Raw genomic sequence first — 16,622 nt, 5'->3', positions numbered from 1 at the left:
TTTTCCTTCCCAAACCACTAAACCATGTTTGTGTCACAGCCACTTAAATTTAAGAGACTCACAGAATCAAAAATGTAAAAAGAAGGATGCTAGTAGAGATTTTGTCATCTCAGTTCAGTTGGTCACTTAAAAGCTGTTTTAATTCTTTGTTACTTCTAGGCAAAATGGGTAAAAATCTAATTTTCTTTTCATTCAATCTGACTGGGGATTTTTGGGGTGGGGGTGGAGGAGAGTAGCAAGGAGGAAGAATTTACAGCCAGAGGGAAAATTCCTTCGAACATGTGACTCAACTAGAAGAACAAAGGGATCATAGTTGCAAGTAATCTAGTATTTAGCCCAATTAAAATCCTTACTTTTTATATTCTCCCCTTGCTTCAGTGAGATTGCCTTCACGTACACTTATGCAATACCCAGGTAGCCTGAGAGGCAGTTGCAGGATCTTGCGCAGTGCTGCATGCTGAGACAACTGCATCAACATTTCGGGCTAGCAATAAATGTTTTCTGCCTTCGAGCTGAAGCTTATTTAGCTTGGCTTATCTGGTGCTGCTGTAGCAACCATCAGTCTCCAGGCAACTGAGGCACATTGACCTCTTCGTTGAACTGAGTGTAGCACTACTTCAATTTAGCTGCCTGAGACAATAGTAATGGTGGTGAATGTGAAAAATGTGAAATTTTCTAGTCTGCATGCAATGGAAAGAATGATGATTATAAAAAATATTAGATGAGACCAGTTGTTTAGTTTTGACTTGAAATGGATTGCAAGTTTATGTAGTATATATCCTTTGTTACAGGCTGCAAAGTTCATTGCTGAGGCTGCGTCCTTACAGGCCTTGTGTAAAATGTTGAGTATCTTGCAAACGTTTTTACACAGCAGCAATTCTGCTGCTATAGGTGTTCATTTCATCACTTAAACTGCAAAGACTGTTGAGCTTTATTTAGCAATTTGCAATGTCAAGATGTGTGAATCAAGAGCTGATTTATTATTACTAATTTTGAAAATATAGACAATCTTGAAGGTAGTTACTTTTCTCTCAGATTCATTACTTACCATATTATGAGTGTATCTCACTAACCTGGATTTCTTTGGGATACTTGTGAAGAAAACAGATTACCTTGTGGGTATGTGGGTCAGTTTCCATACAAGTCGTTCTCTCTGCTAGTCAATATGAAAGTGAAATTGGGATTCCTGACGCACAGGTTGGTGTTCTTAAGGAAAACAGGCTTGTGGGCAGAATGTTGCTTCCGTTGTCTGTGTAGAGCACATCCAGGTTAAGTGCTGTGGAGACAGGTGGATGGAAAGGATGGAGGAACAAACTTGAGGTAAAGGGGATTTGTGTTGAAATGGTAGCTCTGTTAGCATTTAGTTTGTGTGGGAGGGGGAGGGATCCCAGAGTTTTATCTTTGTAAAGCCTTCCTTTGAAATAAAAGGGGGGAGGGGAAGGGAAGAGGGTGAAAAAAAAGTTTCATTTTTAGTGAGGTAGCTTTTTAGTAAATTTTCGTACAGGCCTACTTTTTTAATGTCTAATTCTTAAATAATTTATTTACAATGGCCTAAAATTTTACAGAGTATCCAGCTTTTAGTTAACGTGAAAGAGACCAGTAAAGTGGTTCTACCATTGAGGTTATAGCTTTTTCCCATTATTGGAAGAGAGGCCTTCTACCCATGTGGTTTTTAATGATTTGATGTGCCCTTGTTGTACAGTGGGCAGAGGTATAAATTAGTTTCTGTAGGTGTGCCATTAATTTTTCATTTTGCCTTTCAAATCCCACTGAGTTTCCCAGTTGCATTCATTCATGCCTTTCTTGGCAAAAATTTGAGTGCTCTTGTTTGAAGGTTAGATGATTTCATTTAATTGAAGGATTTATTTGTACATTTAATCAAAACAATTGATTTTCAAAGACAGTATTTGATTATTTGCTTGTTCATAAGCAAGAGTCTTCATCACAGTTAAAAGTTGCAAGTATTTATTTGTGCTAGTAACATAAAAAGTAATAATGATGTGAATAATGTTTCCATAGGATGATTTACAAGTCACATATACGGTTTTCCTAACAGATTTTAATTATAGTCATTTATATGTTTGTAGTTGAATGCTTTTTGATTGAAAAGTTGCTTTTTATTCAAAGATATCACAAAAACATTTTTTGTTTTCCTTTTAATTTTTCCAGCATCGTAAGCTTTTCTGTTAATTCTTTTATTTTAGTCAGTTAGTGAAATTTTTTTTGTATACAGTCCAATTAATTTCAGAAAATTGCACCTTTATTGCACCCGTTAAAAACGAAACAGAAGCCCACCAAACTTTAAGGCCTTTAATGTCCTTGATGGTAGTGGTGGCAGTATGGGATGGGTTATCTTTTCAAGCCTAGTATTCCTTTTGGGGAAAGAATGAGTAACACGTCATAGTAAATGTTTGGGGTTGATTCATATTGTTGATGTATGTGTGATGGCAAATGAGGTGAGATTAGCCATAAAAAGTTGTGTGCAGTTCCTGCTTTCAGTCATCAGCAGTGCTGTAGGCTGTTTTCATCCAGAAGTCGGTATGCTAGTTTGCTTGAAAGTTAATTATGTTCAACCAATAAATAAGGAAACATAGAAAAATTCAAAAGGTATAAAGGAAGGCATTGGTTCAGGTGAAATAAATCACTGGTATTTATCATGCTGCATTTTAAAATTATTCTGTTGTGCTATTTGTTTTGAAAAGTCATATGATGGTTTTCAGAAGAAATCTGGAAATAGTGTTGTATTCAGGATTTTCTTTGTTGTCCTCAGTTCCATCTGTATTTCTTGGTATATTTAAAAAAAACAAAGCAAAGCAGAAATCCTTAGGTATTTTTTTTTCCAATGGAAGCAAGGTCTAGATAAGATTTCTAAGCATTTTCCATATTTGTGGTGAGTTGATTCAAGAGTAGAAATGCAGCAGTTGATTTAGCAGAACTCTCTCTTGGGGCTCCTAGAAATTTCGGTCTATTCTTGCAGTTAACTGCAGTCTGACAACCCTTAGGGAGGTGTGTATTGCCAGCCCATATGAAGAGTTAATAGAAATCAGAGAAGGCAAGTAATGATGTGGAGGAGAACCCTACACATCTCTTAAATGAAATTAAAGAAGGTACCAAAGGTACTGATAGAGTAAAAGGACTTGATAACACATTCTTCCATTGCCTTGGATACCCAAGAAAAGCCAACTTCTACATGCTCCACACAGTGTGATTGGCTTAAAAAATTCTAGGGATAAAATCACCTTTCTTTGTTTGTCCAAATTAAGCTAGGAGACACAAAAGGCCAAGTTGCTTTTGCAGCTATCACTTGATAGGCAAGCTCTTGCCACTTCTCAAGAAAAGCAGCTGATTTGTATGTATGTATATTATCAATTTTTATTTAGCATCATGTATATAGCATGAATGTGTTTCAATATCTAAGTTCTTTTTTATTTTAGTGTAGGTTTTAATTTTGCTATTATTTTTCAGATAAATGTTGCTTGCCGTTGACCAAAATACTTTAGTCCAAGGTGACTTATAGAAAAAGCCTGTTGACCTTAATATTTGGTCAAGACCTTGAATTTCCTTCCATCTTTCATGAAGCTAATCAGTTGCATGGAATTACACTAGAAACATCTTCCCAAAGCGTAGCAGAACAACCCTAAAATGTTTAGCTTGAAATTTCGACTGCATTGGTTTTTTTTATAGTCTTTTCAGAAGTAGTTTTCATTATAGTTTGCAGAAATTTGCTTGGTTTTGGTGATATCTAGTGCTCTTGATCTCAGTTTGTGTTAATAGGAATTGTGGGTCGTTCTGAGCTTTCTATCACAGCATCATGCCATGGTTTAAAACAAACAAACAAAATAGTAGTATGATTAGTAAATGTTATGACCGCAAGCGTATTAATCTGGTAATCAAAAGTGCATAGTCAATGCAAGAGCAATGATATGTTTTTATTATAAATGAGAAATACAAAAAAAAATATATCCTTTTAAGTTATTCTTGTCAGATATGTATTGGCTGGAGTAGGTAATTAAGTGATGTCACTAATTTGAAAGACTCATCGTAATATAATGCAAAGCTACAGTTTAGCAATGACTATTTTTAAAGTGGAAGGGAAAAGGTATGTTGAGTGGATAGAAGCTGATTAAGAAGCTGTCTCGGAATTGGTTGTTGAGGCCATCCTCGTTGTCCTATCATGAAAGGAGGAGAGCTCGGTAATGGTTTAACTACAATTAAATCCCTCCCCTTTCTTTATGGAAACTCAACTGTAGGCATTTCAGCATTAGGCTAAACAATGGTTTTGAATATGTTAAGCCCCTAACAATTAGGGTGCAGTTTGGGGCATTGAATAATGTGGAATGATGCAATTGAACCTGACAGCTTCAACAGTCAGCCTACTCGTGGGACCTGAAAGTTGTTCACACTTGGTTTCATCTCTCATCACATGCTGAGTATTAAAACCTTACTGGTGTGGAGCTGAGACAGAAATGAGGCCTGTTATCAGAAAATATTTCAGAGCATAGAACTTGAAAGGAACAGGGGAATTGGTGTGCTCCAAGGTTCTCCAGTTTTTGAGACCTGATGCAATTGCATACAGCTAAGCATTGTTGCATTCCCCCCCTCCCCCCTTTTTTTTGGCTTAAAAAATATTTAACTTTTTACATGAAAAAATTGTGTTCCCTGGAAAATTAAAATGTCCAGTTCCAAATGCTAACATGAAACTTTATATTCACAGTGTTATATACTAAAATGCAAGTTGGAAGTCATGTAAACATTAGAGAAATACAAAAGTATTTTAAATATTCCACGGGATATTTGTATTTACTAGTTAAATCTGGTTAACTTGCAAATGCAGTCCTTTGATTAGAGGAATACCCTCTCCTTCCTGCAGTACAGGAAGTGTTTTTAAGCATCCATCAAATATTGGGCATTTGTTCCTATTGCAGTCGGGCACTCTGTGAATTACAACGTATCTTCTTTCTGTGCTGCTCTGCTGCTTATTGCTTTACTGATTTATTGAACATGCCATAAATGAAAGCAGTGTATTATATACCTCTTGATGGGCTTAAATCCTTCTGCAAAAATCTTTTTGAGAAAATTTGCAGCCTTTTCAAAATACCTACTTAGCAGTCTCTTTATTAGTTCGTACGTTTTGATCGTGCGTTGTGTTGACTGTTTAAATGGACTCGGTTGAAACAAAGACTACTATGCCTTTAAAAGTTCTGGATTTTAGAGCATGTTTCAGTCCTGTGACCTTAATATGTATTGACAGGATGATTGCGCATTTTTAATAAATGCTTGCTACAGCTTGTTTCAACTGTGAGTGAAACATGAAGCTCCTATTTCACCTTTAAATAATGTAGTACTCCTCCACCTCCTCTACTCTCCTGTCAGATGAAGTTGTCACATACCTAATAAAGCTTCGCAAATCGTTATTCTTGTCATTTTACATTGCCATTTAAAAAAGTATTTCCATTTTTTATTTACCTCCAGCTTACTCGAACAATTTTACTAATGCGACTTTTTGCTTGGAGGGCTGCGCGGGATCTGTGATGTCACCACAACTTCTGTACTTCCAGCTTGTTGTGGGACACCTTGGCTATTATTTTAAAGTATAAACAGGGGTTAAGTTTAGGGTGAACCACCACTTGTGAAAAAGATCAAGTTCTTAGATATTGTTTAAATCATGCTAAGTCTTTTGATCTGTTATATCAGCCCACTTGGCAAACATTGTTTAATTCCTTTGATGTCTTCTGTTTTGTGATGTGATAGTTACTCGACAGACTTCAGCGACTCCTTTCAAGATACTTAGATACTTTTTAGAAAGTTCTTAAAGCTATTTGGGCATGTTTCAGTCAAATAAACGTCTGTTCTCCTTGCTGATTATAGCTGCCCTGCCATTATAAATTAGTATATATAGTTGCTGTTGTACAGTTGGAAGCAACCTTACAGTGAATTACACAGAATGAGAGTAAAAATACTGCAGCTTCTGTGTAACATGTGAGCAGTGAAGTTACTAGACTTAAGAAAAATCTTTTATAGAAATACTCTAAAACTAGACACAAATAACATTATGCTTGTAGTGTAAAAACTAGCAAGCTGTACTAGAATTTGTAATCACAACCTGTTTATTTATATTAAGAGTGTGTAGATTTTTAATTTGCTAGCCTTGTCTCTTAGATATGGAAGCAAATAATGGCTGTATTTTAATGTACTGTTCTGTAAGATTTTAGTGAAGGAAGTGGGGCTCGTTTTGTTTTTTTTTTTGAGAGGAAAACAATGGAAATTTACTAATGAGCAGTAATAGTTGATTTGAAATCGCTCTATATGCTTATGTTGAAGAAAACAGCAGGAGTTATGCACTCTTGCCTTCTGCATCAGTAAGTGTCACAGTACTAATATGTATTGTATTACTGGAAGCTGTTGTGTCCAGGTAGGTGGAAATGCCTGTGTTATTTTAAGAGTTAAAAATAACTCAGATTAATTCTACTGGAGACATGCAGTTCTGTAAAAAAGAAATAAGAGCCAGATTTGAAGTGAAACTGCAGTTCTGTGTCTAGCAATCTTGCACATACCTTTAAAATGAGAAGTGAAAAAAGCCTCATCATTGTAAGTAATTACTTGTGGCTTTTCTGAACTTCGTGACAGTAGAAGAATGCAAGTATCAAGCGCAATTTCTCACCAGTATATAGTAAATAAAGCATCATTGAAAACAGTTGTGTGAATTCATAAAAGTCCATTCATCAAGTTTAATATGTTGGCTGAAAGCCAGAACTTAATGGTAGTGTGTGATTCTTTCCAGAGACATAGTTTATACTCTGTAATATTTTGCTGTAATAACCAGTATGTTTCCCTCGTCTCTTGTGTGCAGTTAGACATGTCAAAATGTCCCACAAATTGAGTTCCTTACTGTTCACCTTCTTTTTTTTTTTCCATTTCTCAAAAAAAGTTTCCTTTGTAAAGGTTGTTTACTTGCTCTTAAAGATTCGTTCTAAAACTTACAATCACGCAGGTTGTGTAAATGTGATTCCCCCCCCCCCCCCCCCCCCGAATATTGCAATCTTTTGTTTGTTCTGAAATAAGTTCTTTTGTCAGGTAGGAAAATGCCTTTTTAATAAGCAGCGCTGCCTTTTTTTTTTTTTCTTTGATTTGCTTGTCTCTGAAACTCAGCGTTTGACACAAATCTTTTCTTCGAAAGGGGAAAAAGCATAAGCGGCCAAGGAGGAAGGTATTTTTATTGCGTTGGATTATGCAAGATTTTGGCCAGCCTCCTTAGCTTCATCTGTTTAAGGGTTCATTTTCGCTTGTTTGGCACAAGTCCCAGCAGAGACCTTCAGAATTGTGGTTAGCAACATGAATGAACACAAACTTTGGGAGCTCTTCAGTAAGTAGAGCTGGCCCGCGGCCAAAAATACAGTCCCTTATATGGGGTCAGGGCAAAGCTGGGATTCGTTGAGCCCCCTATTGTATAGAAAACATACTTGTAATGGCTGTTTGCGTTCTTGAAAATAAAAACAAAACACAACAAAAAAACACCAGGCTTCCGAAGTCTATCAAAATAGGAAGTAACAAAATAGTGTGCAGGTTTTACTAATGACGGAGCAGAGCAAAGGAAATATGGCTTGGTGTAGTTAAACTATAGAGCTGAAAGTTGGACCTTTTGACCTCCACAGCCGGCTTGTGATGTAAGGAACCCGAGCATTTGTGAGACATCTGTTGTCTACCTGCCCTTATTTTGTAAATGGTTTAATAAGATTAAATAATTAGTAGGATAACCACATGGTCGCCATGCCACTAAGTCCTAGCACTGACTGCATACTTGGGGATTGCAAGGGGGTCTGCCCACCCTGTTCCGTGGTGGTTGTTTTAAAATGCAATTTAGGTATTTTTAATATTTGCTACAATAAACATTTATTAGAAGATTTTAAAATTAACATATCTACCAAAGGCTGTACTTTAATACTAGATGTGTTTTGAATATACTGCAATTCTATTTCCGTACTCACATATGGAAAATTTTTTCTGTTGAATACATTCCATTTTTTTTAGGTCAACTTAAAAATAAAAATTATTTTGCATTAGGAAGACTTCTTGAAAATATATTCAGTATTCCTCCCCATTATCAAAAAGGGATTCAAGCTTTAATTGGTTTCTTGCAGGCAAACACGCTACCTGGATCTTCTCTCAGTCTGCCTCCATCCCACATGTATGGCAATAGGCTGAATCCCAATTCAGCCATGGCAACACTTATAGCTCAGACTGAAAACAGCCAAGCAGGTAAGCTTCCTGGTGGTGCTGGAAAAACGGCGATAGTTTGTGGACTTAAGTATTTTTAAAAAGATTGTTTATTTTCGAACTCTGCCCAGCGTTTGGTTATTAAATGTCTGTATAAAGTTACGCGTTGGAAGTAAATTATTGATTGTGTAGAACTGCTTTTTTTCTTTTTCTATTTCTTTTTTTTTTTTTACTGTCTGAAATGTAAATGTTTAAGCAGAGCCATCAGCAGGCAGGAATGCAACAATGTCTCCTGTGACTTCTGTGATCGATGTGTTCAGTTCTTAGCTCTTTGCAATGAGAGTAACACAGCTCTGGGTTTTGTCGTGAATAGTTTAAACCTTTATTTGCATAATTCATGAAATTGCGTTACATACAACTTGGGGTGAAAGAGATCCGTTAGCGAACTTCTGTAGCATTCAGTAATCTTGTGAATATTTACCGATTGACATTTGGTAACATTCGGTCTCCTCTCCAGTTTTAATGAGCCACTGGATTTGCTTTGTTTCATTCCATCCGTTCGGATTTGTTGACATGTCGTAGTAGTCATGCCTGTTTGGGGGAAGGGAATGAGTTTAGCAGTTTACCAAGAATGGATCAGTCATGTCTTTGCCCTCCGAGAGGTCGGGGGTCACTTGACTCAGAATAGGGGGAGGGCAACCTTGAAGGGGGCAGATAGGGTTATTTTATTGAGAGGCCATAGGGAAAATAACCCTTTTGAGTCCTTCCAAGCAAAACGTTTTTGTATATTTAATGAGGCCTTTTTTGTTTGTTTTACTACCTTTTTAGCAAGGGACTTTCCTATACTTCTGCTTATAAATAGGAATTTGTGAATTACACACTTTCATAAAGTTTTCCGTAAATTTGCAGAATAACACGTGCTTGTTAGATGTTGTTGGTGGTAAGTTTAATACGTTACATATTTTATGAGTTGTTTTGGGATGCAAAGTGTTAAAAAAAAAAAAAAATACAGAGCATCAGGATTTGCTGTGATAAGCATACAGATTAGCTGTCCACAGCTGTGATTCATTACTTTCACCGTAGAAATTAAAAGTGGCTGAGGGGAGGGTACTGCAAATGCAAACCACGCTTCTGTGCTGTAAAACTGAAAGGAATGAAAGGAGGGAACATAATCCATGGCCTGGTACAGCCTCAGAAATGTGTAAGGACAACACCTTACATGCTACAGTTCAGCAATCTTAAACTAGTTATGGATTCGTTCTTCACTACTAACTGCGGAGAGAAGTTAAGATTTAAGATATTTTAAAAATATCTACATCAGCTTTAAAACTCTTATCGAAGAAGAGGCGATTTATCAGCTGTGAAATATTTACACTGCAGATCAAGATCTTGGAGATAATAGCCGAAGCCTCGTTGGCAGAGGAGGTTCGCCCAGAGGAAGTCTCTCACCACGGTAAGCGTTATTTACATTGGGGAGTGCAGGCAGAGGAAATGTTTTAAGATTTGGAAACTTCACTGTCTTTTTACTAGCAATACGTAAGTGTTTTAAAAGCCTTTATGTATAAATATATATATATCAAAAAACCTAACGTGTCCAGATAGCTGAAAATGGTCTGAAATTTACTTTTGTATTGCTGAAATCACGTTTACAAATGAAGGCCTTACGAAACGGAGACTTGCTTTAAAGGGATTTATCATTTAATCCACACATACTACCTCGTCACAATACAATTACCTCCTCAGATTTGTTACTGTAATTAATGTTATATTCAAATTTGCAAAAGTCCAAAAACCCATAGGCTTGAAGACTACAAAGATCACAGTTAAAAGACTGTCTGAGAAATTAACTATTAGTAAACATTTTGAAACAAATTTCCCTCAACACTTCAAATATGCAGTGGTTCTTAGCAGGGGAAAAAACAGCACTTTTTGTTCTCCTGCAATTCATCTCTACTGCAGGAGGTTGATATGACAGTTCTGGTGCTGGAATTCTATGAAATTACTTTGATTTAAAATATTTACTGTTAAAATTTCAAAATTGTGTATTAAATACTTCAGTAATGTTTTCCATTTATATATATATATATATATATATATATATATATATAAAAACTTTATATAAAGTACATCTCTTTGTTTTTAAAGGGCTGCATTTTCCATTTTGGATCTTATGTTGATTTAGCTTATGTATTGATATTAGATTTTTTTTTTAACCGAGGGACTAAGCGTAGGAATTTTATCTTAAATAATTTTAGTATGGCTAAAAAAGATGTAGTTACACAGATACAGCATTGTGACAGTGAGTTTTATTGTTACACCCTGTGTTTATTGTAGTAATTGATCACGAATATCTCAAATTAGGTAATTTAGTGTACATGTCTTGTTGATCTTGTGTTATATTCCTTAATTAATCAAAAGACTTCTTGTTGAATTGGGTGAGAATATTCATTATAATACTTAAGTGGTGTTACTTATTCATGAACTGGCTTTTAAGGTTTCAAATGCATGTTACTTCTAAAACAATAGAGAATTTACAAATGAGGTTAGACTGTTCTTTGTATAAAAATGTGTATTTATATTATTAAATAAAAGTACCATATAATTACTTACATAAATAAGAAACATGCCTGTATATATTTATAGAAGTTAGAGATTTTTGCACAGGGAAATGCTTGACAATTAGGAAATTCCAGACCCTTGATATTATGTAATCATTAAGTAGTCCTCATACGCACATGTGTTGTGGTAATTAGAAGTTTTAGTGCTTGCTCAGTTGTTTTGCAGAGGCCTGGGTGTCGTATGATCCGAGGTGGCCAGAGTTGTTATTCGGGCTGGCTTTAGACAGAATATTTAAAAAGCTAAACTTCTTAAATATGTTTTTAACTCATTTAAAACGTTTTTATTGGGTGTATGCTCAGGGTATGTGTAGTCCAGTATTTATAATATAATTAGATTTCAGCTGATTTTCATTAGCATCGTAAAGGAGAACTATATGATTCAAAAGCCATCTCAGAGCAGAATTCCATCCAGATCTACCTTAAATTTGGAGGGGGGGGGGGAATCGCTACTGTATTTCTGAAATTGAAAGATGAAAAATTCAGCCTGAAATATCTAGCATGAAAAAAAAAAAAAAAAAACCCATACCTGTGTAAGTTCACTAGCCAGCAAATTTTACTGCTGGTCTGCAGTGTGTTTGTAGCTATTTAACATATCCAGTGCCTACTGATCTGTTGCTGTTGCACACAGCATGCAGTCGCTTCTAAATTGTTTAGGTAATTCCTCACTGTCCTGAGTTAAATAAATAATTAACTTTGCTTAGTTAAAATACGGTTTATGGTGAATAAAAAGCTAACTTCAAAAATCTGCTATCTGAAAACTTTGCTATGTTACCTGCACTATGTATTATAAGTATTTTTCCTGCAAGTTCTGATTCTTCCCTTTGAAGCTTATGAGATTCATAAATAACACTTCTCCAAAAGAACAGTGATTTTAAAATAGCTGTTCAAAATAAAAACATTTGAGGAAAGAAGTGTTTGCTGTTGATGACAGCTCATTGCTCTCTTCTGAGAAGATTCGTGTGACTCATGAGCTGTGTGGTCATTTCAAATTCATATTGCTATAACTTTGTACCCCTGTGTAATCAGTTTGATATTTAAGCTCTCATGGTTAAAATTGTTATTTAGAGGATATGAAATACATGTTAAATATAAATATACAGGGGATATGTGAGCTGTTTCTATTTTGTAAAGGAATTGCTGCTTTTCCCAAGGTAGCAATTAAACTCTTTTCACCCAACACTTTGCCTTAAATTTAAGAATGTTTTGTAATACCTGCGTTGTTACGTGTATATATGCCTATATCTAAATGCAGGTCACTTGTGATATTACTTACAATTAATACTGTAAGAGTATGAATAGCTATACCACAAACAAAAAACAGTTGTGAAAGTAAGCAAGGTATGAAACGTGGAACAGAGAAGGGATTGCCATCTCAGTGACTGCATCAAAGCTTCGCATACAGCACACTTATAATATGATTGGAAAAGAAGATCAAATATGTGTGGAATAAGGATTCAAACCTAGTGTGCAGAAACTGTATCATATATAAGGGGCGAAGTAGAGTATCAGCTGGAAGAGGATGGATTGACTAATGTTGAGATGGAGAAGTCTAGTTGTTTTTTTCTTCTCCCTCTCTAGAAGCTCCCAGGGAAGGGTTGTGAGGTTATATAGTTGTGTGTTGCTTTATTTTATGCTTTTATGAAGTCGACAGGAAACTGTCCTAAGCCCAATAAGACTTTGGTTGTTGATTTTTGATTCACAAGGAATAATCTGTCAGGGTAGTGTTACGTGCCTGTAAAGTGCACGCAGAGAAGTTGCTTGTGTGTGTGTATGCTTTTTGCTTGTTTGTTTAATTTAAATCTGTTGTTTGTGCAGAGTGTAGTACATCTGTTCAGAATGTTTCTGCATAAACTTTCATTCTTATCACTTCAGCATGTCATCATATAAACAACTAGTTTTAAGGCTGTGTTTTTCATGACTGTGCTGACCTGTTAAATGCTGTAGAATTGTCGTCTCTTGTCAAAAAGCACCACCTTGGTTACCCATTCATCAGACTTCTTTTAACAAGTGTTACTCCTCTTTTCATCCTGTATGCAAAAGAGGAATATTTACAAATACCTACAGAACTCTTAAGTCACCTACTTAAAACCTTTACTCATAAAAATCACTTTGCTCTGGTGCCTACACAATGCTTGACAGTCATTAGGTAGCTAATGTGCTGTGACCACTGCTTATTACACTAATCATAATTAACACACTGATTTCCTGAGTGTTCTATGTTGGCCTGTACTGGGACCGTGGTGGTCTTGTTGGTAAGTTTGCACTGTGTTGAGCAGTACAGCTGTGATCCTGTGGTGGCACAAGTATTTATTACTACAGTAATAACCGATACATAAGAACCTGAATTTCAGCTCAATTGAGTTGATTTAAAAACAACCAAATAAGAAAACCCAGCCAACTTTTAGTGGGCCTTGGTGTTGGTCCTGTATGAGGAATGGGCTATGCATACAGGAGGACAGCATTCAGAGACAGAAATACACTGAGTGTCTGGTTTTGCTCACAGGTTAGATTTTGCTCTACCCAATGAAAAAGAAGCCTTCTTGTAGGACTTGAGGTTATCTTTTAGTGGCTGTATGCTCAATATTGGATTTTCTCCTGAACAAGAAAAGGCATGTTGCAAAGGGATTATTCTTTAAACTATGTGTGATTGTGAGCAAAAAAAGAAAAAATGTACTTGAAGTGTGCACAGGACAAGCAGAGGACAACTTCGACTTCCATCGTGTTCCTTGTGAAATAATATTTTCCTGTAGTCCTTCAAAAATCTGTTTTTACTTGATTCTTTTTAGAACAAGTTAGGCAGTGAATCTGTATGACCTTTCTATGTGGACGTGCTATTCTGTGCTAGTCCGTATGCAAGAAGCTGTGTTTTCCTGATATAAATTCTAATGCTGTGAAATATTATCATTATTATTTAAGCCAAAGCCTTAGTAGTGAGGGCCAGGAGTTCTTCTTGATTTTGATGAATTAGCTTAGTCTTTGAGGTGTAAGGTATGTAGGTGCTAAGGGCTGATACAAGGTAAGAAAACAACAGGCTTTTGCTAATACATTTCCTTCCATCATTTTCTTTTAAACAATAAATTGCCGTATTTTCAACAGATCCCCTGTAAGCAGCTTGCAGATTCGCTATGATCAATCAGGGAACAACTGTGGGGAAAACTTGCCCCCAGTAGCAGCCAGCATAGAACAGCTTCTGGAGAGGCAATGGAGTGAAGGACAACAGTTTTTACTAGAACAAGGCACCCCTAGTGACAGTAAGTACTTGCGTTATGTTCTGGTACTGTTTTGTTACCTGTGTTGCTCTTAATTGCCGCTCAGTTGTTGTCCAAGAATTTTTAAAGACTTATTTTCTGTTGTGAAAAGAATTATAAACGTAGTGTTGGATTGCAACCTAGTTCTTAGTGTGGCAGTTGGCTTCAGTAGATTACAAGAGTTTTCTATCTAAATTTTTATGGATGAGGAAATTGTGTCATGCAAGAGGAAGTGACTTGTAGATCCAGCTGGTTGACTGCAGAGCTTGAAAACAAATTCTGGACGCTTAAATTCTGGACTCTTAGATCCACTACTGCAAACTTGCACAACTTTTGCAAACTGTGGACGAGTAAAACCCAGTTGCTCAGTTTGCTTTATTGGTACAGTGACTTTTTCATTTTAAAAATCTAAACTGCCTACTTCCGTTGCTGTTTCAAAATATATATATTTATAAATGTCAGGCAAGTATCCTACTAGGCTTTCGTATCTTTATTATGTTCTGTGTTTACCATGAAATTCTCAAAGTAAGCAAATCATTTTTTCAAGTTACATTTAATAGGATGAAATAGTCCAAGAACGAATACGCTAAATGTGGAACTGATGAGTAGATCACTTACATCTCTGTGTTCCAGAAAATAGCAGTGTCTGAGGAAATGATTGAACGCATTTAAAAGAAAATTAATACCAGCTTGGTTTTTGTGTTATATTTTACTGAACGTGTTATTCTTTTTGGTAGTGTAAAGTGGTATCTAGTTGGTGTTTTTATGAATGGTATCCTGACAAAAATGCTAATTGTCAGGAAATTCATGCAGGGATAATCCTTTAAACATGATAGCTGGAGGACAGGTTTAGCTAAGTCTTATTGCATCTCATTTGGGCTCACTGAGGGTTCCTTTGTATGTCCTTGAAGAGGAGGGATAAAAGCTAAATCCTTGGGAAATGACCAGATGTGCCTATACCAGTAGACTTATGTCTGTAGTAGGCCCAGAGGTCATGTTAAACAAATACAATTTAGAATTAAAAAAAAAAAAAAAAAAAGGCTATCCCTGTGGCTTTACAGTCACACTCTAGTACTAGTTGGGAAATCCAAGTTCTGAAACAAAGTCGGAGTTTGAAAAAACTGAGCTCGGTAAAGAAAATCATTTTAGTACAGAAGATGATGCCCTTTTTCTGGGGGCCGAGGGGGGGAAGAGGGTGGTAACTGCAGTGCTCACACAGTGCTCCCTGCTGGGTGATTTGTAGATCGACGCTCACAGCAAATGAGAGTGCTCCCAGCAAGGTGTGTCGTGGTAACTTAACTTAACAATGGGCGAAATTCTGTCGTTGTTTAAGTTTGGGATTCATTGTACAGGAGATTAAAACCGAATAATGCCCCTTTCCCAAGATTTTGTTTATTTCTACATCAGTGTTGTTGGTCGGATGTATTGTTAGTTGAATGCATCCGTGTCAAACCTTTTCTGTTTTCATAATGTTTAAAATTTCGAATAGATTTTTCCAAGCTACACTGCCAACCTGTGCTGCTAAAATAATATTGTCCTTGTATTCTGGTTTTTGGAGCTAAGTTATCACGTACTCAATTTTGCTTAAAATGAATGTCACCCCTGATGATGAGACATTATCCCATTAACATTTTTGTTTTTATTTTCACATATAACTGCATTTGCTAGTCTTGATTTATAATACATAAATTAAAGTGAAGGTGTTACTTATTTTATTTAAATTCAGCAACAATGGTGTCATCATGAGTGACTTTGTTACGAGAGAAAAACTTTGAATGTGATTGTGAAAGATAACATGCGTTTTTATCTTAGTTTTAGGAATGCTTAAATCATTACACCAACTTCAGGTTGAAAATAGGAGGTTAGAAGAACAGATAAAGAATCTGACCGCTAAAAAGGAGCGGCTCCAGCTACTCAATGCACAGCTTTCAGTGCCCTTTCCAACAATAACTTCAAATCCTAGCCCTTCTCATCAAGTACATGCCTTTCCAGTACAAGCAGGTAAATAGAGTGTGAAAGTGTGGAAGAAATTTGAATCGTTTATATGAAATACCCATTTCATCTACAAATGCCATCAATGGGAGATGCATGTACCTGTATTATCAAAATAAATATTTTTGTGGGGATTAAAACAAACAAACAACCCACAAAACCCCAAACTTCTAATGTTTAAAATCAAGTGGAAACCTTGTATAAACCATTACTACTTGTTTCAGTGTGGGTTTTTTCTTCAGTCTGGAGCACATCTGTTTGAATCTATTGATTCACTAATCATTTAGTTAATATTTTACTATTCAGCAGTGATTCTAAGGTTGACTTTACATTTTCTATGTTTACCTTTGACATTATTTTAAAATAATTATTCTGAATCTTTTTTACATGTTGCAGAAATTTAATCACTGTGTGTTTTTTGAAATAATTACTTTAGCACCTAGCACCGATTCCTTGAACAGCAGTAAAAGCCCTCATCTGGGAAACAGTTTTTTACCAGACAATTCTCTTCCTGTATTAAATCAGGTAATATTTATTTGTTCCTTCTAAA

At 35.9% G+C, this 16,622-nt stretch overlaps 1 protein-coding gene across 5 annotated transcripts in view; it reads left to right on the top strand.

The window, feature by feature from the left end:
• Positions 1-16,622, top strand: part of MLLT10 (MLLT10 histone lysine methyltransferase DOT1L cofactor) — a 129,681-nt gene that overhangs the window by 101,981 nt on the left and 11,078 nt on the right. For all 5 annotated transcript variants that reach the window (XM_035545225.2, XM_050708653.1, XM_035545227.2 and 2 more), the window contains 5 exons: positions 8,139-8,256; positions 9,595-9,667; positions 13,929-14,083; positions 15,893-16,081; positions 16,509-16,597. In XM_035545225.2, the coding sequence (XP_035401118.1) occupies positions 8,139-8,256; positions 9,595-9,667; positions 13,929-14,083; positions 15,893-16,081; positions 16,509-16,597 (624 nt within the window). The remainder of the gene's footprint in view (positions 1-8,138; positions 8,257-9,594; positions 9,668-13,928; positions 14,084-15,892; positions 16,082-16,508; positions 16,598-16,622) is intronic.

This window comes from Cygnus atratus, chromosome 2 (genome assembly GCF_013377495.2).
Source record: "Cygnus atratus isolate AKBS03 ecotype Queensland, Australia chromosome 2, CAtr_DNAZoo_HiC_assembly, whole genome shotgun sequence".
Classification (NCBI taxonomy): domain Eukaryota; kingdom Metazoa; phylum Chordata; class Aves; order Anseriformes; family Anatidae; genus Cygnus; species Cygnus atratus.
This window is presented reverse-complemented; position numbering and strand designations above follow the sequence as displayed.